At 39.9% G+C, this 20,515-nt stretch overlaps 1 protein-coding gene across 8 annotated transcripts in view; it reads left to right on the top strand.

Annotated features, from left to right (window-relative positions):
* Positions 1 to 20,515, top strand: part of PRRC2C (proline rich coiled-coil 2C) — a 69,289-nt gene that overhangs the window by 10,402 nt on the left and 38,372 nt on the right. For all 8 annotated transcript variants that reach the window (XM_065648968.1, XM_065648971.1, XM_065648973.1 and 5 more), the window contains exons 2-12: positions 6,209 to 6,376; positions 7,303 to 7,480; positions 9,971 to 10,077; positions 13,127 to 13,264; positions 15,176 to 15,411; positions 15,781 to 15,860; positions 16,820 to 16,953; positions 17,033 to 17,120; positions 17,400 to 17,535; positions 18,571 to 18,645; positions 19,422 to 20,049. In XM_065648968.1, the coding sequence (XP_065505040.1) occupies positions 6,262 to 6,376; positions 7,303 to 7,480; positions 9,971 to 10,077; positions 13,127 to 13,264; positions 15,176 to 15,411; positions 15,781 to 15,860; positions 16,820 to 16,953; positions 17,033 to 17,120; positions 17,400 to 17,535; positions 18,571 to 18,645; positions 19,422 to 20,049 (1,915 nt within the window). In that variant the 5' untranslated portion in view covers positions 6,209 to 6,261. The remainder of the gene's footprint in view (positions 1 to 6,208; positions 6,377 to 7,302; positions 7,481 to 9,970; positions 10,078 to 13,126; positions 13,265 to 15,175; positions 15,412 to 15,780; positions 15,861 to 16,819; positions 16,954 to 17,032; positions 17,121 to 17,399; positions 17,536 to 18,570; positions 18,646 to 19,421; positions 20,050 to 20,515) is intronic.

A 20,515-nucleotide genomic window follows, 5' to 3' on the forward strand; every position in this document is an offset into this window, starting at 1 on the left:
TGCTTGCTAATTCCAGGATTTTGTTCATGAGAATACCTGCATTTGAGTGCCTCTTTACATTATCTCCCTCCATCCTTGTAAAAAGCAAAAGGAAGTGTAAAAGCTGCGTTGATGAACAGCTGCTCTTCTACAGTAGAAAGTGGGAGACCAATGGGGGCTGTTCCACAGGAATATGATTTCTATGTGTGTTAAGTGAAATATTCATGCACATGTAGTTAAATATATATTCCATTTGGTGGATAGAGACAAATTTGAGGTTTGCATAGTTGCTGTCCTTTTATCTGTGAGGCTTTTTTTACTCCAGCCAGCTGCTCTTAACTAATTTTTCCTTTTGTTCTCAAGAATGCGCTGGGGAAAAAATGAATAGAACTGACAGATTATTTTAGTCTGTGCTAATATTTTTCTGCTGCAGGTTGTGTCCTAAAAGTTTATTTTAAAAGTGTTAGTCGCTGCTATTAGTGCTATGTTAGGCTTGAGAGACTCCTAATAGAATTTCCCTGAGATGTCTGTGGTTTGTTGCTAGTTGTTCTGTTGGAAGGCCATATTCTTGGTGGCTAGTATTTCTCACAGAAAACAATTCAACAAGCTGCCTTCTAGTCTTTCTGAGGCAGCAAAAGATTTGCTTGCTCTGTAGATAACATATGCTTTGTGGTAAAGTTGGTTTCTGTGTAGACTTTTTTGTGGGTGGCTAATTTTGGTTGTTTTTCATTGCTTAGATTAGTAGCTCTATTTAGACTGTTGTGAGGTGTCTCTTAAAACTGATACAGACATGTTTGTGGATGCTCATTTCTGGCATCCACAGACTGCATTTTTATAAGATACGTTTGTGGGACAGTGTCCTAAAATGGCTTTCTTCTGTCATGATCTGTTTTCCACCTGACATATCTAGTTTTGGTAATGTTTTAGAAAGACTCTCTTAGGCTTTAAAGGGGAGTAATTTGAAGAATAATAGAACTAAAAAATACAGGGAATAGTAGTGTTTCTCCTAAAGGTGAGGAATGGTGTATGCTGTGCCTCAAACACATACACAAACATATTAATTGGAAGACAATAACATAGAGAATACAGTTATTTCCCATGGTAATAATAAGAGTTGATGTGCCCCTAACAAAAACTGGATAAAGAAGCTAACTTTCTACCTGAAACTCACACAACTCTCTTCCACTTTCTGTGTCTGTCTGCACTTCCTCACCAAGACAACAAAATACTGTAGCTTACAGAGAATGCTGTTCTGTTTTCACATGCGTGTAAAACTCTCTTTTTTCATATGTAAAATAAAACTACAAAATACTGAAATGGACATGGTGGGAGAAAAGGAAGGAAACCAGACAAGAGTTGCTGAGTTAAGTTGTTAGATGTTTTAAATTTCTCTACCACTCCAGTCCTCAAAAGCAACCTCAAAATATGTAATACTTTCTTCCTTATTTAATCACATAAGAACTTTTTTCCAAAGTAGAGGCAAGATCTTTTCTAGTATGCAGCTGGTCCTAATGGAGCACTATGCAAAGTTTACAGACATATGAACTAGTGTCACTAAATTCTAAACAAGTCTTTTTTGGGAAATTCTGAAATGATCAGGAGAGCTAGGAACTTAGTGGAAAAGGTCTGCGTGATATGTATGGAGTTCTTGTTTGCTGGGTTTTTATTATTATTTTTAAAATATGGTTCTACAGTCTGGAATATACTGCGTTCTGTTTGTTTTTCTACCAACTGTAAGTATCTAAGAGGGTACAAGTAAATATTCCGTAACAGAGACCAGGATATCTAGAATTTATGGCAGCTACTTACTGTCCTAATTTCTGTACGCATGCTTCTGAGTTCATTGCAGGATCTAAATAAGCCAACCATGTGCAGTCTGAAAAAGTCTGATACAGAAATTACAGTAATAATTTTAACCTTAAAACATTAAGGCCATAGTGAAGGTCAGTGAACTTATTTAATAACATTACAGAGCAGCTGAAAGGCAATGTTTGCTCCAGAATTTTGGGAACTTCTGTTCCCAAATTTCTCATGTTATTATGCATAATAGTAACTGTGGTCATTCAAAATGAAACACTGACTTCCTTAAACTCTTAATAGTGCAGCGAACCCCGCCAGCTGCTGTTATTGCTTGTGCTGTTGCCTGTCCTCCTGTTCGCTATCACAGTAGTTACTGAATTCTGGTAAGCAGTTCTGACATCTTTTACATGTCGCTACTGTTCAGGGGTATGCAGCTGTCTCATGTTCTTACTCATATGACAGTGAGTCTAAACCCAGTGGACAGCAGCACTTCGCATTTAAGGATTTGACTAATAGAGTTCAGACTAACAGCTACCTTACTGATAATAACAAAATATATAAATAGTAGGGCAAATTGGGAATCACTTGTGAGTCTAGTACTTGCCAACCTATTGTATGCACAAACTAAACATGTCCTAGGTTAAAATATCTTGTTTGTGGTTCTACAGAGGGAATGATTCCAGTGCTCCTGTATAGAAATGTAGCATATACCACTAAAGTTTGAATGAAAAGGCAGCGGTCTTGGAGCTGGATACATTTCATGTGGCTCGAAAACATGCAATTATCTCTTTATAACTGTTGTTAGATGGCACTGGGTGCTTGTTTAATGTGTGACCTGGCAGGTATGTTTATAGAGGGCCAGATGGACTCTTCAGAGGGAGGATTTGTCATCCCTGCCTTGAGTACCTGGTCTAAAAGCTAATTTTGCAAGTGTATCTTCCTTGGCAAGCAGTATCAGGTCTAAAAGAAGCTCAACGTGACCCAGCAATGTGCACTTGCAGCCCAGGAAGCCAACTGTATCCTGCACTGTGTCAAAAGAAGTGTGACTAGTAGGTCAAGGGAGGTGATTCTCTCCCTCTACTCCACTCTTGTGAGTTGGAGCACTGTGTTCAGCTCTGGGACTCCCAACATAAGAGGGACGCGGAACTCTTGAAGCAAGTCCAGAGGAGGACCACGAAGATGATCAGAGGGCTGGAGCACCTCTCCTGTGAAAACAGACTGAGAGAGTTGGGGTTGTTCAGCCTGGAAAAGAGAAGACTTCAGGGAGACCTTCTAGCAGCCTTCCCGTACCTAAAGTAGACGTACAAGAAAGCTGGAGAGGGACTTCTACCAGGGGCATGTAGTGATAGGAAAAGGGGTAATGGCTTTAAACTGAAAGAAGGTAGATGAGATAAAAGGAAGAAATTCTTCACTATGAGGGTGGTGAGGCACTGGGACAGGCTGCCCAGAGAGGTTGTGGGTGCCCTGGAAGCGTTCAAGAGCAGGTTGGATGGGGCTTTAAGCAGCCTGGTCTAGTGAAAGGTGTCCCTGCCAGTGGCAGGGGAGTTGAAACGAGGTGGCGTTTAAGGTACATTCCAACCCAAACAGTTCTGCGATTTTGAACTTAGTTAGATATGAATGTATTGACTGGCTTGTTTGCAGTGCTTGATTTATTTTCTGCAGGTCAGGTTACTGAGGAATGTGCACTTCTAATCAATTTAAAATATTCTGTTTCTTTTCATTTGTAATGTAACTTTGGAACAACTTGTCAAACAGTGTGAATTTTAGTACTGTAAAAGGCATAGAGCTCAGCTGTAACAAACAGACCATCTTTGTAAATTTGATGTAAAAAGTCATTATTGGGGAACATGATTGCTGCCTCCTATTTTTAAGCTATCAAATGTTCTAGAGAGAATAATTGTTAAAATTAAGATTTGTCCAAGTACGAATTATGCCTTACTTTGTAAAGAAGAGAGTTATGATTGAGATTTTCCATGTTTGATCTCTACCAGAGGTATAGGCTTTGGCAAGTATGACTAAAACTCAACATTGTCTTAAACCATCCTCAAACTGCATTCTCCTCTGCCTGTTTCTGTTAGGGCTTCACTGCTTTGGTGAACTGGGGTACAAGAAATGACCTGAGTCATCTTTTTTTATTTTGTTTCTTTTTTTACCAACTTCTAGATTACTCACCATTGCGAAGCTACTTCTTCTTTACAAAATCTGGGGCTGGGATGAGGCTTGGGCTGAAAATTAAAACTGTATATGAGTTCTCACTTGAAAGAGCATGTGAGCATACCCAAGTATTGTCGTTCTAGTGTATTACTAGATATGGTTATTTGCACACCTGACAGCTTGTTTGCCACCCATGCACTCCTGGTAATCATCTGCCCAGTACCTTCTCCTCTGTTTGATGCTCCAGGATGATTGTGGTGGACCCTCTTACTATAAGTAGAAGTCTGGGACGAGCGAGTAACAGAATTGAAGGAAAAGAATCTGCCAGGTTCTTTCACGGACATTTTACTGAAGAACTCATGATAAACTGCCTTTCCTCATAGAAGAAGAGACTAATGCAGGGCCTAATGTCTGATTTAGACTCCAGCTTGATAAACTAGTCTGCCTGGATTCAGGTCTCCAGACAAGCTGAAAGCGGTTGTGTGGCCATGAATAATAATAATGGACAAAGCTTGACATTGTTGAATTGCAAACAAGTACTGGAGCAGCCTGAAGAGTGAATGGTTGCTTGAAATCTGCTTGACTGATAGCTCCAAAGATAAGCTGATCTAAATTCCCATATCAGGATATCTTTTTTTTTTTTTTCTTCCTCCTTTCCTTCCCTGCGCCTGTAGCGGTGTTTGAGTAGTGAGCTGTGGCTTCCAGTGAAAGCTTGCAGCCTCGGTATGTAGTTTTTTTGATAGATAAGGGATGGCCTAACAGCTTTATCGGAGGTCTGTGTTCTGGTTACGTGTTCCACTTGGTGGACTGGGTTCACCCTGCTTCTATCCTGTATTTAAATTTTTTTGATAACATGAGAAATGGCTGTTGGCATAACACATACTGTTGAAATAGCCAAATGCTGACCAATCTGGCAAAAAAAAGTCTCGGAGTTGCTTTCTCCTTGTGAGAGGGAGGATGTATTTCTTAGCCACATGTGTGGCCCAATGTGGAGTTGAAGACTGTCTGTGTGCATTGTAATAGAATAGCATCTGGCCCAACTCTCGCTGAAGCCGGACCATCCCAAGGTTGTTTGCCACCTTCATTTCTTGATCTTTTCAAGCACAGCTTGTGAATTGAGGTAGTAGGCAGAGGAGGGTGGCAATGTTATAAATCCTCTATAAATGAAACTTCCCTGATCCTTTGACATTGGTTAATGTCTGCAATGACCAAATAAGTGTTTTATTCTTTGGACTGCTTGTCTGTGCAGACTCTTCTTAATACATTAGTGCCTTGGATGTAAATCAAGTTCCCTTTGAAGATCTTCTGAGGCTCTGAGTTTGACCAAGGAGTTTGTCAATCAGCAAAGGGTCTGAGTAGGGTCAATTGCGTCTTGGAATTTACTTTTACAGTGAAACACAAGAGGATTTGAGCATACATAACTATTTTGGAATTTATATGGAAATATATTTTTTAAATGTTGTTTTAAAGAGGGTAGCAGGGGTTTTGAGTGTTGTTAAGATAAATCGACTATATATGAATATTCTGTTCAAGTGAATGTTCATTTGTGTTCCTGTCAGATGAGCAGTAACGCTAGCAAGTTCCTTCTAAGAACTTCTTAGTGAAGTATCACTGATGATTACTTTGTTCTTTTTCTGAAGGCCTGCTATTCTGGGGGAAGCAGGGAGGAGAGAGATGACCTGCCCTTACAGCGCTGTAATTTACTGCTGCAAGAAGAGTAGTCTAACTCTCAGTTTAAGAATTCTCACCCTCCCTGTCTGAGCATACTGTGTTGCCAGTTTTGATAAAGAAAACTTCTGACTTGGGGTATCTAATTTCTATAGTTGCTGCGTTCATGATGATTTTAATTGAAAAAAAAAAAATCCAGAAATATTGTACCACAGTTAATAGTATCTCAGCACTTTGCTTTGGGAGCAGATGAAGTCATTGATCTTCTCCAGTGGGGAGCGAGCCGCTAGTGTAAACTTTGCATGTGGGATTCTTTTGTGAAATCGTGGATGATATTTACCACTTTTACAGGGTTTGATATTAATTAAATGCTGACCTTCCTGATTTTGTGACATTCAAATTGTGGAGGTGGAAATACTTGAAAGTTACATAGTGTTACATAAGGCTAGGTGTTTGTGTGGCTAAAGTATTCTATGGCATCTCTAGTATGCTTAAATGAAACACTGCTAATGGTGTTAAATATGCTGTCCACGTTTGTCCTGTGAACTCTGTGTTAGTGTTGACTTATAGTCAAATTTATTTACTTTTCTGTTGTTTTTCTTTTCAGGCAAATTTTGAAGAGTGAGCAGGAGGTACCAGACTCGATGAGTTTCCATCGAAATGTCGGAAAAGTCAGGCCAGAGTACAAAAGCAAAGGATGGAAAAACAAAGTATGCAACACTCAGTCTGTTTAATACTTACAAGGGAAAGTCACTGGAAACTCAGAAAACCACAGGTGAGTAGGCCAACTTAAATTTCGCATTCTGTTTCATCATTACTGTAGTACTAATTAAGAGTGCAAAGTATATGAGCACTTAACCACAGCAAGATTTTTTTAATTCTGGAAAGCAATGTTGATTACAGTTTCTGGTTAGCTGTAAACAAGAGTATCAGTTCAGGAAGGCAGCATTTGCAGTCTCATAGGGAGTATAGGTAAATAAAAACTGGTTTATAGCTGCAATCTCCATTTGTTATCAGCATATGACATGCCATTCCCCAACTGTGCACTTTGCTGTATTTCAGAAAATGTTTGCAGTACTGGAGGTGTTTGATTAACAAGAACAAAATGCTCAATTTCAAATCAGGTGCTGTGTCTATTTTGCAGTCAAAGACTGGGTGAAACTTATGCTGATGCTTCACATAAAGCTGCTGTGGGCCTGCTTTTCCATGATTGATTGATTTGAAAACTGGGGCAGGGGGGATGAAACTGGCAGCAAAAATGAAATGGGCTGGACCCATGTGGGTGTTCCTGGACTCATCAAGGTGCATTAAACTCCAAAAGGAGCAAGAGAATGATGCTTGAAAATGTATTGAAGGATATTAATACATCAGCATCATATTTTTAGATGGTTTCTTTAGCTTTCTGTCACTGAGCATTGTGTATAAAGGTGGGGCCGTATATTCTTTTTAATCTCTGGAATAGGCTAGCCATGGCGACTCACTATTCAAAAAGTACTCAAGTTCTCCCAAGGCAAGTATTTCTAATTCTGGTTTGGTTTGGTTTTGTTTTAATTAAAATATGAATAATTTTGAATTTCTAATTCTTATACTCTTATTTTTTTCTGAGTTTCTTGCAAACCATTTTATTGATTTATGTAGCTTTGCATGAACACTACCTGCTAAACAGCGTTGTTACCTTGCACTTTCTGTTTTGGCATGCAGTTGCCGCACGCCATGGATTACAGAGTCTTGGAAAAGTTGCTGTTTCAAGGAGGATGCCTCCCCCAGCCAACCTCCCCAGTCTCAAAGCAGAGAACAAAGGCAATGACCCTAATGTGAACATTGTGCCTAAAGATGGCACAGGATGGGCTTCAAAACAGGAACAGCACGAAGAAGAAAAGTAAGTGGCCAATGAGATCTGGGTTGTTTTGCTGTGCCATTGCTCTCAAGTTTCCCCAAAAGTAGAGAGAAAAAACACCCCTCAAAAAACACTCCACCCCCTTAAACCTCCACACTTAAGTTGAAAGCAATATTATGAATTCCATCTGAGGTTTGCCACCTGGTGTGGCTGCCTTTGTGTAAGTTTTGAAGGCTGCTTACAGGAAATGCTATGGAGTATATTTGTAAAATCAGTGTAATCACCTTAAAATTCTCTTGAAACTCTAGGAGGAGCCCTTAGGTACATAGCAGATAAATTAAATAGTAACTTGAAAGTTTGTGAGAGTGTGCATAAATCTGTTATAGTGTCATTGTGCTGATGCATGGCAGAAAAAGCTCAAAAATTCTTGGTTTGTATACATTTGTTTGAATCCCTGCTTTATTTTTCCTAATGATACTTAATATTTGCACTTTAGTTTGGTTAGTATGCTGTATATGCCATAAACCCTACAGAATTATAAAAATTTCTATCTTAAACTTTACACAATGGTTTCAATATGTACTATAAACGAAGTAGAAGTGATGGTGGTGTTGATGCACTGCTGTATACTGTGTATAATGTAATTTTCCACGCTGAGTACAGTTTCATCTGATAAGTTTGTTTCACACTTGTACAGAAGGTCAGCTAAAGAAAACAGAAAAACTTTTCAATAATCTAATTAGAAAGTATTTTAAGGCAAATTTTTGCCATGTGAGCTGAAAATAGGATATGATTCTCACTACAAAAGTAGAAGTAGCTTTTAAGTGTTTGTTCTTTGACATAAATTGTTCTGAAAAACACTTGAAGATAGAGGCACTGATCGTATGTCACTAGCACTTGTGAAAGCAAAAGGTTATTAAAGATTTTCTTCCCTTCTTGCTGTCCCTTTATTTTTCCCTGTATACTTTCCTACATTTAAATGTCAATTTTTGACATCTCTCTGAAAAGCTGTTAGACTTCAGGAGTATACTGTTGTGTTTAACTTTTTATTTTAAACTTATGAAACTACAAATTTACAGTTTTAGTTCTTTTTCTCTCGTATCACTACGTTGGAGTTCACATGACTGAGTTGTTGCTTGTGGTTATGAAAATTTTTTCTGCTACTTTCCCAAGGTGTGACACTTTCTGTGGGTATTGCCTCAGTCCCTTTTTCCTGGATAGTGCAGCCTGTCATGTATTGATTTGATGAATTCAGCTAGCACCAAGCTGAGTTCTTTCCCTTATCAAATGACACACCTATAGGACAGTGTTTGCATAACTCAAATTCTGAATGGATTTGGCTTTGAAACAGTAGAAGTGCAAGAAGTAAACTCCTAACAGTCTTGTTCCTTGCTTAACTTCTGTGTGACAGAGTACAGCCATGTAAGTTCCAGCTTCCCAAATCTGTTTAGAAATTGTGCAGCTGTAAGAAAATACAACTAAGTGGAAGCAGAAAAGATGAGGATTTTTTGTTTGTTTTTTTTTTTAAATTCTGTGGAATTTGCTGCCACAAAATCTGTGGAAACAAAGTTGCATTCAATTATCCTTATGAGAAGCCACTGTGCTTCTCTGCAGCAGTGATTTTTTTTAAAATTATTATTATAATTTTTTTTTTTTGGTCATGTTTCCTTCTATGTCCATTCTGAGACTACCAGGTAGTGCTTTGGACTGTTTGCTACAGGACCCAAATGGAACTGACTTCTCATTAAGGCATTCTAGGCTACCGGATATGCCCTGTAATTCTTGTTGTATCAAAAATGAGTACTACTGAGCCGGAGGTCTTGAATTGTAGATACTAATGCTTTGGAGTCTTATCTGAATATGCAGATTTCAGAAACAGCTGTTCTTGAAAGAAGTTAAACATCATCACTGAAGCTGTAGACTCGAAGAATATGCCTGGTTTTATATTGGACAAAATGAGTGCTTATGTCTGCCTCTTCATTGTTAAGATGATGAAATTGAGACTTTATTCTTAATAGACTTAAACTTCTGGGATCTGGTTCATTATACCAATAAATTTGTTTCACTAAGTCTTTAGCTTTCCTTATCGGTTTCTTTTACTTTGTAATTTCTGACATATGTTTGTCTTCTCTCAGTTTATGGTGGTCTTTAAGTGCTTTTTTCTATTAGCTCCTGAGGCAAGAGAACATTATTCCAAATTATTTGCGTCCATAGTTATAGATTGATTGCTTTTTGCTTGTCCAGTACACTACTTCAAAAGTTATAATTCCATTCACGCCTGACTGCATCTTCTGCCCAGCCATTTTCATTCATTCTTCTGCACTTTGAGAAATCTACTCTTGAAAGAATTAGTTAACTGTTACTATAACAACTCCTTTTATATAAGAAAATATTTTTTCTGCAGAAAACTACTTATTGGTTCTTCAGCTGCATAGCTACCTCGTCTGTTTCACTTGTTTGCAGTGGTAATCCTGATGATCTTATTCTTTGCTCACCCTTTTGTATTCACAAGTGCTTTTCCTCTCATTCCAGACAGCCAGACGTGCCGCAGACACAGCCAAAACCTGCTGTTCCTGCTCCTCCAGAAGCAGCTCCTGTTGCCAAATCATGGGCCAACACCAAACCAGGTGGACAAGATGGTAAGTGATGTTGGAGTTGGAGGGGTTCTTGACTGGCCTAGCAGACTGTGAGTGCTGCTGTGAGACCTCAAGACTCAGCAACTGTTTGAGTCGTGACCTGGGCCAGTTGGGACTAAGAATGTTATGGAAGCAAATTTTGTGGCCAGAAGGTGAGCTGGTCCCTTGTCACTCGGGTGAGCTCCAGCCTGATGTAGCAGCTGGTCCAACTACCTTTTAAAAGGCTGGCACAGTCACCTCTTTTGGATTGACAGGGAATTGGTAGTGACAGATCTTGAACATCGCTGTGGTGAGGAGGGAAAATCTCAGTCGGTAGTTATAATGCATACAATTTTGGCATGGGAAGGAGAACCATAAGCAGTTAGTGGTCATTCTAGTCGTAATTTTGAATCATTTTGTGCAAAATGTAGTCTTGCTTCTATTTAAATGTCTGCTTCTGCTACAACAATACTTCCTTTATTTTAAGATTCCTTGATTATTTTGTTTTCAAAGTGATAGTGTTCGAGTAGAGGTGTTTTTCTAGGAAAAGCATTAAAGGTATGGTTTGGGTGTTTTAACATAATTGTATGAAAGGATGGAGAACGATTTCCATTACCCTGCACCTTAGTTTGAGTGGTTTCATTACAGATGTAAGATCAGAGCTAAATCTTTAGCAGATTTTTTTAAATTGCTTGTAGAGTGAGAGGTTACTTGGAATTCCTGTGTCTCCATTATGAGAAATAACATACAACTTGTTTTATTCCTTAAATTTGAGACTTGCAAGCTTTATGTGGCTATAAAATAGAGTTTTGCCTTCCAAGCTGAAGTGAGCTCTCTTCTGGATAGAGACCTATGAATAGTAAAATCTGAATTGCATAGAGCTGACTTCAAAGCCATTATTTGGAATTTGTTAACATTGCATATCTGATTTAACCTTTTTTTTTCAGTAAGTATTAGAAGTGACAATTCCAGATTCACCACTTCTTGCTCTCCTCTATAACTTTTCAGTGTTTCCTCCTTTGTCAAATATAGGAATTCTTCTCCTTTAAGCTTTTGCAGGAGTTTTGTAGAATTAAAAAAAAAAAAGGGAAATAACACTGATGAAAAGTGATCTGCATACCAGCCCTTCTACATAAGCTGATAAGATCATCTCTATGACACAGGAAATAGTGATTTGGCTCAGTAGCTTCAAAATGCATTTAGCTAATTATGTTGTAGTTACTGTGGCAGCTTGTGTGCCAAGCCCAGATGGTGCTCCCTCATTTTGTTTAATTAATGCAGTAGTGGGTTTGCTGTTTCAAGAAGATATGCAGAATGTGAATTGGTATCAGCTGCTTGTTCTCCTCCTGGGTTTTGAAACTTGGGTTACACCTGTTGTGCTCATGCTTTCCTGATCTGCAGTTGGCTGGTGGAACTTGTAGTTTTTCTAGATGCCTTGAACGCATTCCAGCCGTCATTCAGCTGCTGCCTCATGCTTTTGTAAGACTTCAGTTGAGTGAGGCAAGACTAAATTCTCCTCTGCTATTGGTGGTCATGTAGAAAGGGAAGACTTTCAAAATGTAGTGGCAGCATGCATTGGCTAAGAGTTGGGGTTAATTGCTACCATAAATAACATCTTTGAATTCTTTAACTTCTGAACTGTTGGCTGACAATCTGGTTATTTCAGGTTGATGGCTTAGGCGCTGTCAAGCTGGTCACTGAGGATGCTGTTGCTTTGCAATTAAAACATTATTGCTATCTCTGTGTAGACTTAAGCAGAAAACATTTTTCAAGATACATAAAACTCATGAATGTTGCATGGCACAGGACCTTCCAAGAGGGCTCCCTTCCTTGGCAGGCGACCTGGTTAGAGTGACTGTGGTTTTCAGTCCCCTTAAGTCACTGGATGTAGCTGCTTGGGATCATCAAGAGTCTAGTGTCCATTAACAAGTTAACGTGATCTGTAGTAGGTGAACTTGTAATAAAGATTGAAAGATTCAAAGCAGTTTGTAGGCACAGGGATAAATAGTGGTATTTGCTGTTATGCCTTAACAAAGAAAGTATAAAGACTAAGGAGTTTATCCTGACTTGACTCTTAACCTACAACAAAAACAAAAAAAAAACCCAACAAAAAAACCCAAACCAACAGGATCTCTGTGTTTTATTATTTCACAGACAGGAGAAAACAGAAGCTTTTCTAGCTGTTAGCTAGAAAAACGTATATCGTAGAGGTTGGGGGGGTTTGGATGGCATATGCTCAGATCCTTTTTTGTGAATTTGCCCTATAGTCCGTGTAGGCTAATATGATGTGTCTTATAGTAGCCAGTAGTAAAGACAGGTGTGGGAACAGGGCGTTATTCAGACTATTGGAATATAAGTCTTCCCTCAGTAAGATTATCAGTGATTTGGTACTTGAATGCTGTTGACCTAATAGATCAATACCCATTATGTGTAGGGGGAGTGTGGGAAATGGATTCAAAGTAAGTGCTAAAAAAGGCTGCTAAAGAGGAAGACAATCTATATATTTTGCTTCCCTACCATTTGCAACAGAAGTCTTAAATTCCAATCCAGAGTTAGGATGTCAATGGTTTTAGAAATCAAAGAAAGCTACAGTTCTGATAACTTTCCTCATAATGTAAAAGCTGTGACCTTTTAAAGTCCTGAAGAATTATTTGTTATTAGAACAGTAATTAATCTTAAAGGCTTTTGCAGGAACATAGCTGCCCATTCTTGGATTGACTATAGTTGTAGAATGAAACGAAATCTTTGTCTGGAAGGAGGGGCAAAAAAAAAAGTGGTAACAGAGCTGAGGAACTTTAGGTACTCTTGTGTTAAGTCTTGTTCATTGTCCATTGCTCTCTGGTGCTTCTGGATTTTTCTCAGCCCCAACAAGTGTGATAGTTGGCCTAGTAAATTCAACTTTGGTAGCAAATGTGAATACTTTACAAGGTTTGCTCTTCACTGATGTGAGTTATGTTACCAACAAATTAACGTGGCTTTAAGGTTCGTTTTTTTTTAAGGGTGATCAAGCTTTTATCTCCTGAACTGTTTTGACTACAGAAAGTTGTGACTTTGTGTATATCTTACTGTGTAGGTCCAGCTATTCAAGTAAATAGTTATTTCCAGCAAGAGTTTCCCAGTCTGCCAGCAGCTGGTGATCAGGAAAAGTCAGGCAAAGAGAAAGATGCTCCCGAAGAGCTTCATGGATCAGGACCCAATTTGCGACCACAAAGTAAGTATACGCTACAAATTTTTGTGAAATTGCGTGGGTTTCTGTGAGACTCATTTATTACAAGACTACTTGTACCTTGTACAAAGTAAATTGATGGATTGGTTTAATCAACACACTCCTACACTGAACAAATGGAATTTTAGGACTTTCTTCGGCTTTATTGTGTTCCTGGTGTCTGGAAAACAGGGTATTTAATCCTATCCTGCAGTTCGCTTTCCCTTTTCACCACTTAGTACTCCACTTATGCTCTGGGGAACATTTGTTGCTTGCACAACACTGGAATTTTCTTCCAGCTGCTGGATGTCATGAAAGCTAAAATGTGTTCTAAAATAAATCTCCTAATATTAACTAATTATATAAGTCATCATTAGGGTTGTCCACAAATTTTAGTACTCATGAGAGAGTAGCCTGAAAAATCCTGTAATCTACAGGATGGCAAAAGAAAGGACTGTGATTTGAAAGGCTCAGGCATCTTTAGCTCATGGCTGAGGTGCTCCGACTAGCTGGATCTGTTTCAGCTGGGGGGGATTAGATCTAGTGAAAACAGCTGTAACAGTGCTGTTCTTACATGGCTCAGTGAAGAAATGTGTATTGCTTCCCCAGATCCTTCTAATGAGAAGGCATTTGGGATTGTCTGTTGCCAGTGAAAAACAGGATTCCTTTCTTCTTCAAAAATGTAGTTTTGATGAGGTTTGATAGACTAAGGGTCCTTCCCTGCACTGTAGGGGGCACCCACCGTCTTGTGCCAGTGCCAGACAAGATGTGTGTTGCTTTCAGAGGGCTTGGGTCCTCAGGAGATCGTTAACTCATTTCTATGTTCCAGGCCTCGGTTTATCTCAATTTGTTTGTCAGGTCCTGCAGACTGAGGCCATGTGCTTGTTCAGGTCCTCACTTGATTTTGGTGTAAAGAATAAGTTGTCAAGAAATGTAAGAGATGTCCAACATCCAATTAAGAAACTAGCTACACGTGTCTGTTCAACGTGCTCCAGGCAGTTACAGTTTTGGTCAGCACTGTACATGCTATATTAAGCCCTTCTTTCAGGTCTGACAGCAGAAAGCGAAACGAGCTTGGCAAGTGCTGCCCCTTTAGCAGCTGTGCTCCCTGGCAAAGATGAGTGGAAGAACTGTAATGGATACCTAGGAGCATGGTTTAGCACTGCTTAAAGAGCTTGCGCCCCTAAAGGAACATTATTTACAGTGCCCGTTTGAATTTTTGTTGGTCCCCATGGATCTGAGCACTGCTGCTAAGTTTACTCTATTTTTTTTTTGTCCTAACCCATGTTCTGTAGGCAGAAACTCCTAAAAGAATGGACTGCCTGCCACAAGTGATAGGTGATTAAAATCCTTTACTTTTCCTAGACTTTTTGGTAGATATTCACATCCAGAAGTGCAGCTCTCATCACTTCTGTTTCATTCTTATCAGACACAGATAAACTCTGGCTACCTGTCTTTACTTAGAAAGACAAAGGTATGTGTTATTTTGAGCTGCTTGAGAGTTGTGTGGTGGACCTTTGCTGCTTAAGAAGCTTCATCTTTCCCTTAACAGCATCCTCACATTGAGTCAACACTGGCCCTGACTTGCCACAGCTAAAGCTGTGTTCTCTCCTGTGCTATTATCTGTATCCTTCCTAAATTGTATTGTGTTTTGGAAGGTAGAGTAGGATGACTAGAGCAGTCTATAAACTTAAGTCTTACCCTTCAGGTGCGCAGCTGGATGTAGGGCTGAAAAGGATGAGAAAACAGACCCTGTGGCCCTTGCTTGTTTCAGTACCACATATGAACGTGTGTCTGCACAGGTGGTTGTGTCACTGAAAACTGGGTGGGAAGAGCGTGTTTTTCATCATGCCTGTCTGTAAATCTGTAATATAAAGTCTGTTCTTGTTTTTTCTCGTACTGATTCTGTCCATGCAGATGCTACTAGTTGGAGAGAAGGTGGTAATAAGAGCAACTCGCCCAGTTCTCCATCTGATCAAGAAGCTAAGGCTCTTGGACAAGAAGATGGTAACGCGACACCTGCAGAACAAAACGATGGCCAGAAGGCAGCGGAGAAGAGGGATGTGCGGTTACCACAGGTCCCTCAGCCCAAGCTGAATGGCCAGCAGCCACCACCTATCTCATCTCAGTACAGAGCAATGATGCCACCTTATGTGAGTGATGGTCACATAAAAAGTTTTTAAGCAGCAGAGATCGGTTATTTGCTGATGTGATTTCCTGATGCCCCTTTCTCCTCCCTTCATAGCATGCTTAGTGGTTCTGCTAGAGGGGGAGGTTGCAGCCAACTCCTCAAAGGATGTGGCTGCCTGTCGCTGCTCCTGCTACACTGAGTTTGAACTTGCCAGGAGTTCATTTACACTTGTAATCACTCCACCTTGGTGACTTCATGTCACACACTTTGTAATATTAAGCAAACTGTCTTAAGAGTCTTGCTGTATTTCCAGTGTGATTCCTTTGATCTCAGTATGCTTAATGCAATAATATTTTTAATGAATGGCTCCTTTTTTTTAAACCTTTCTTAGATGTTCAATCAGTATCCTAGAATGGCATATCCTCCTTCCATGCAAGGTCCAATGAGGTTTCCCAATTCTGAGCCTAGCAGGTAAGAAACTTTGTAAGTGTTATTTTTGTGTGAGTATGAACTCTGTGAGTCAATGGAAACAAACAAAAATGAAAAACACTTGTACTGAGTATTTTTGATTATGAGTATGCACTGCATAAGTACCACCACTGGTCAGTCTCGCAAGTTTGGCTTGTGTGGAGCAGTGCCATCGAGTGGTTTGTGTCTGACAACTCCAGTACAAAAGTTGAGGGAATTCTCCACATTACAGGATTTTTGATTGGGAAGAGCAGGAGTCACCTGGGGACACCTGTGAAACTTCAACCAGTATTTTGCCTGTAAAAGGACTCTTCCATTGTTATAATAAAAGGAGTTAACTCTCAGTTCTCAACTCTACTGCTCTCCAATTAAAGTAGAGCTGTAGTGCATTATAAAATTAATTTTCCTCCTTTCTGTGCATTTTTCCATGGCTGAGGATGGCTGTGCACATGCATGAGGAAACAAGAGGTGCTATAGGCAATAGGGTACAAACTTTGACAAGCGATCTGTGGTTGGGATCAGGAAGAGGACTGAGAGGCTGAGAAGGATGGCTGGGAGAACTTGAGTATAGTCATAGGGAGAAGGTACAGAGCCTTTGACAGTGGGAAAGCATGGAAAGTATAAAGGAATATCTGAGGTGGATACATTGGTAATTAGAAGGATGTCAGATCTATGCAGTGTGGTGTTTAAAAGCAACAAGGCATTCTGCTGTCAGCTGATGTTTCATTTGTTTGTGAAGTGGGCAAGCAAGGCTATAGCATCTAATCTTTATCTTGCATAAAGAACCATCTGGTGGTGTAGCAGTAATTATTGGAACTACATGTGGATGATAGTTCACATTTATACTGTAGTTGAGAGAACAGTACTGTATGCTTCAAATAATTGTCATACAAGTTGACCCTTTATCTAGTCATATTTTGGGTAAATAGTGACAGTCGCCTTTGTTTCTCTCTTTTTTTCAGAGGGCCAAGGGGAAGAGGGCCACCTTCATGGTGTTCAGAACCCATTGAGCGCCCATCCATTCTTAGTGCTAGTGAACTTAAAGAACTTGATAAATTTGATAATCTAGATGCCGAGGCTGACGAAGGCTGGGCAGGTAAGAAAATGAAATTAATGGTTTCTGTTATTTCTACATTGAATCTTTCTGAAAGATTAATTAATAATTATGCATTCAGGTGCTCAGAGTGAAGTGGATTACACTGAGCAGTTGAACTTCAGTGATGATGATGAACAAGGAAGTAGTCAAAAAGAGAAGGAAAGTGGGTGAGTTGATATTGCCAATTGGGTGTGAATGCCACTTAACTAGCTTAGCTTTTGGAAAGGTTGAATGAAATGAATGCAAGTACTCATTCCCATAACATTTATTCCAGTAATTTAATACCTTACTAAATTGCATTAGCTGCCTGCAGACTCCAGTCAGCTGGGCATGTAGTAGAAATGATCCTTGCTGAAGAAAGTTTCTTATCCTTGATAAAAAACATTGAGGATAGAAGATACCTGTGTGGAGTATACCTTCCATTTTTCTTATGTTTTTGCACATAGTGATGAACAAACACCATCAAAAGATTCCCAGAGTCCTGATGGCCAGAAGGAAGCAGAAGAACAGACTAAGTCTGCCACCCAGGTTTCCACAGCAGCAACCAAAGGGTCTTACAGCAAAAGCTCTCAGCCTGATCAGGTTTGTGTGTTCTTCAGCTCTTCTGGCAACAGCCTCATCAGGAGAGGTCTGACTCAGGTGTCTTTCCAAACTATCAGGTCAATTAAGGTTATGAACATGAGTGAAAGCACTAGCTACTCCTTATCTGAGCTGTGGTAACTGATCAGGTGCTGCTTAGTCAACTTGGCTGCTTCTGGTCGCAAAGTAAAAATAGGATGTCTTTATCAAGTGTGTTCTAATCCACAGTTGTGAGGGGATGAGAACTCTCTTGTCAGTTACTAGGACTCAACTGACAAGCTTTAACTTGATACTCTTTGTCTGTCCATCCCTGTAACAGTGAATGAAGCCATTCTGGTGTCCATCATGTTTCATAGTGGCACAGAGTAAATAGCACCCAGTTGGCCCACACATCTTTCCTGGGTGTGGGGTTGTGGGTGTGTTTTGGTTCTTTTTTTTCGTACCATGACCTACTTTCTTCAGAGCAACTTAGCAGTAATGTGTCAGCTCACTTCTGACATCTCAGTCAGATTTCATACAGACTATGGAGAATTCTTCAGCTCAACTGTTTTGGTTTTTGGTTTTCCTCTAGTAGAGGAAGACTGGCAACCACCTCAGCCTATGCTTACTTCAGCCCCGTCTTTTTTTTTTTTTTCCCCAGAAAAAGCTACTGTTGGCTTTATCTGAAAATTTCGCAGAAATGTTTTCTCTTGATACTGGTAATAATAAAACTGGAAGATCTCAAATTGGTTTTACTTGCACTTTCTCTATATGTAAATGTCACGATTTCTTTCAGGGTTTGATGCTACATTGAATCTGAGGAAAAACAGTGCAGTAATATAAACTCTGAAATTTGGATGTGTGAATTGTTAAAGTAATTGTTTAGCTCTCAGTACATAAAGTGGAAGTGTTCTTAGCCTTGGTTTGCATGCAGATTTATTGTATGCAGATAGTTCATTAGGTATAGTATCTTAATGCAGTATAATGTAGTAAATCTGAAATTTGTCATCTTGACTGTTATAAGCTTGCTTAACCCTTGCACTTCATCTGGTCCAACAGGATCGGGGTCCAGCACAGCCTTCTATACATGAAAGAGGTGGTCCTGCTCTTCATCCAAAATCTATTTTACCACCGGTAAGAAAGATTAGAATTTTCCTTATTTCGTTGAGTTAAATTCTTTAATGCTGTGGTGGAGGGATTTAGACTAAGAAAAGGAAAAATATGCTTCACATAGGGATAAGCCTTTTCTTTAACAAGTAAAATGGTTGTAGTGCCTGGGACCAGTAAGAGTGGGACTCCAACGCAGCTGTACTGCTAATTGTGTAAAGCAGCACCATCTTGTAAGTGGCATGTGAAATGCATGAGAACTTCGAGAGCTTTCAGTTCTCCAGCCCCATTTGGGAACTAGTGAGGACAGGGGCACGGGAACAGTGCTGGAGGGCTGGCTGCCAAGGCAGATGAGGAAATGAAGTCCCAATTGAAATGCACGTGTAGTAGCTTCTTATCAATTTTTCAACAGTCCTTATTAAAATCTCTGTTAACCTGAGCTACCTTGCATTTCTTTGGCTTCTTGGGGGACTTTTGTCTGAGATCCGCCCTGAGTATCTGTGATTTAGGGCGGTGTGTAACCAAATCTAAAAGGTGTTCGTCATCTTTACTGTCACTTTGCCTTAGTGATGGGGAGGAGGAGTGACATGAGCCCAAATGAATCTTTACCTCTCCTTCTTGAGCTCAGATTGCCTGAGTCTGAACTGGAGCAGGAAGGTGGAGACTTGCTTTTTTTAAACCAAATCCTGCTTTTTAAAGGTGCCATGCAAATACATGTGTTGACAAATAGTTAAATATGTGAACAACCACCTGAAATATTATAATACATGCTTGACTTGACCTAACCGATTTTAATATTGCAGCACCCACCTCCCCCTGATCGCCAGGTAGGACCTGGAAGGCAGGGACCCTTTCCCCCTAAACCAGTACCAGATGAAGATGAAATCTGGAAACAGAGGAGACGACAGCAGTCAGAGATATCCGCTGCGGTTGAGCGAGCCCGTAAGCGGCGAGAAGAAGAAGAAAGAAGAATGGAAGAACAGCGAAAAGCAGCTTGTGCTGAAAAGCTAAAACGGTTAAATGAAAAATTTGGCTGCATGACAAAACCCTCCCGGGAAGACCCTCTGAAAGAGAGGGAGAGGGAGAGAGAGAGGGAGCGGGAGAGGGAAAGAGAAAGGGAGCGGGAGAGGGAAAAGGAGAGGGAGCGGGAGAGAGAGCGAGAAAGAGAAAAAGAGAGGGAGAAGGAAAAGGAAAAAGAGAGGGAAAGGGAGAAGGAAAAGGAGAAAGAAGAAAAAGAAAAACTGGAGAAGGCAAAAGAACAAGAACTAGAGAAAGAGAAAGAAAAGGAGATAGAAAAAGAAGAGAAGGAGATTGAGAAAGAGAAAGAAGAGGAGAAAACAGCACATGAGGTTCCTGAGCCTGTAGAACCTGTGTCAACCCCTGTAGTAGAAAAACAAGAAAGTGAAACCAGGAATAACAAGGAAGAAAAAGGTATGCTTGCACGCAAGTAGGAGTTGTCTGTCTTAAAGCTGAGTCACAGAGCACAGTTGTAATCTAGGAGTCTAATTTGCATACCTAATTAACTTAGCGCATCTAGACCATTTATTTTCCTGGTACATTACAGCTGCTAAGTGTCCTTTGAGCTAGACCTGTTTGGCCAACTCATCAAAATGTTAAAGGAAAAACTGGGCTCTGTCATTTGGGCTGGACTTTGAAGAATACAGAAAGAAAAGCGGTCTTTCTTTTCTTGCTAAAGGAGGGTCAGCAACTCATGTTGCTAAAAAGCAATGTAAATTATTTCAGCTATTCTGTTCTTTCAGCAAGCCTAGAGAAGTAGACACAAAGAGTGTGTATTTAAGCTTGGTGCCTTTTTTTGTAGTGGAACGTGAATGCCACAAGAGAACTGTTAGACTATGCTTAAGAAGGTTGTGTTATCCTTTAAATGGATAAAAGTGAT

This window comes from Caloenas nicobarica, chromosome 20 (genome assembly GCF_036013445.1).
Source record: "Caloenas nicobarica isolate bCalNic1 chromosome 20, bCalNic1.hap1, whole genome shotgun sequence".
In the NCBI taxonomy this organism is placed as follows: Eukaryota; Metazoa; Chordata; class Aves; order Columbiformes; family Columbidae; genus Caloenas; species Caloenas nicobarica.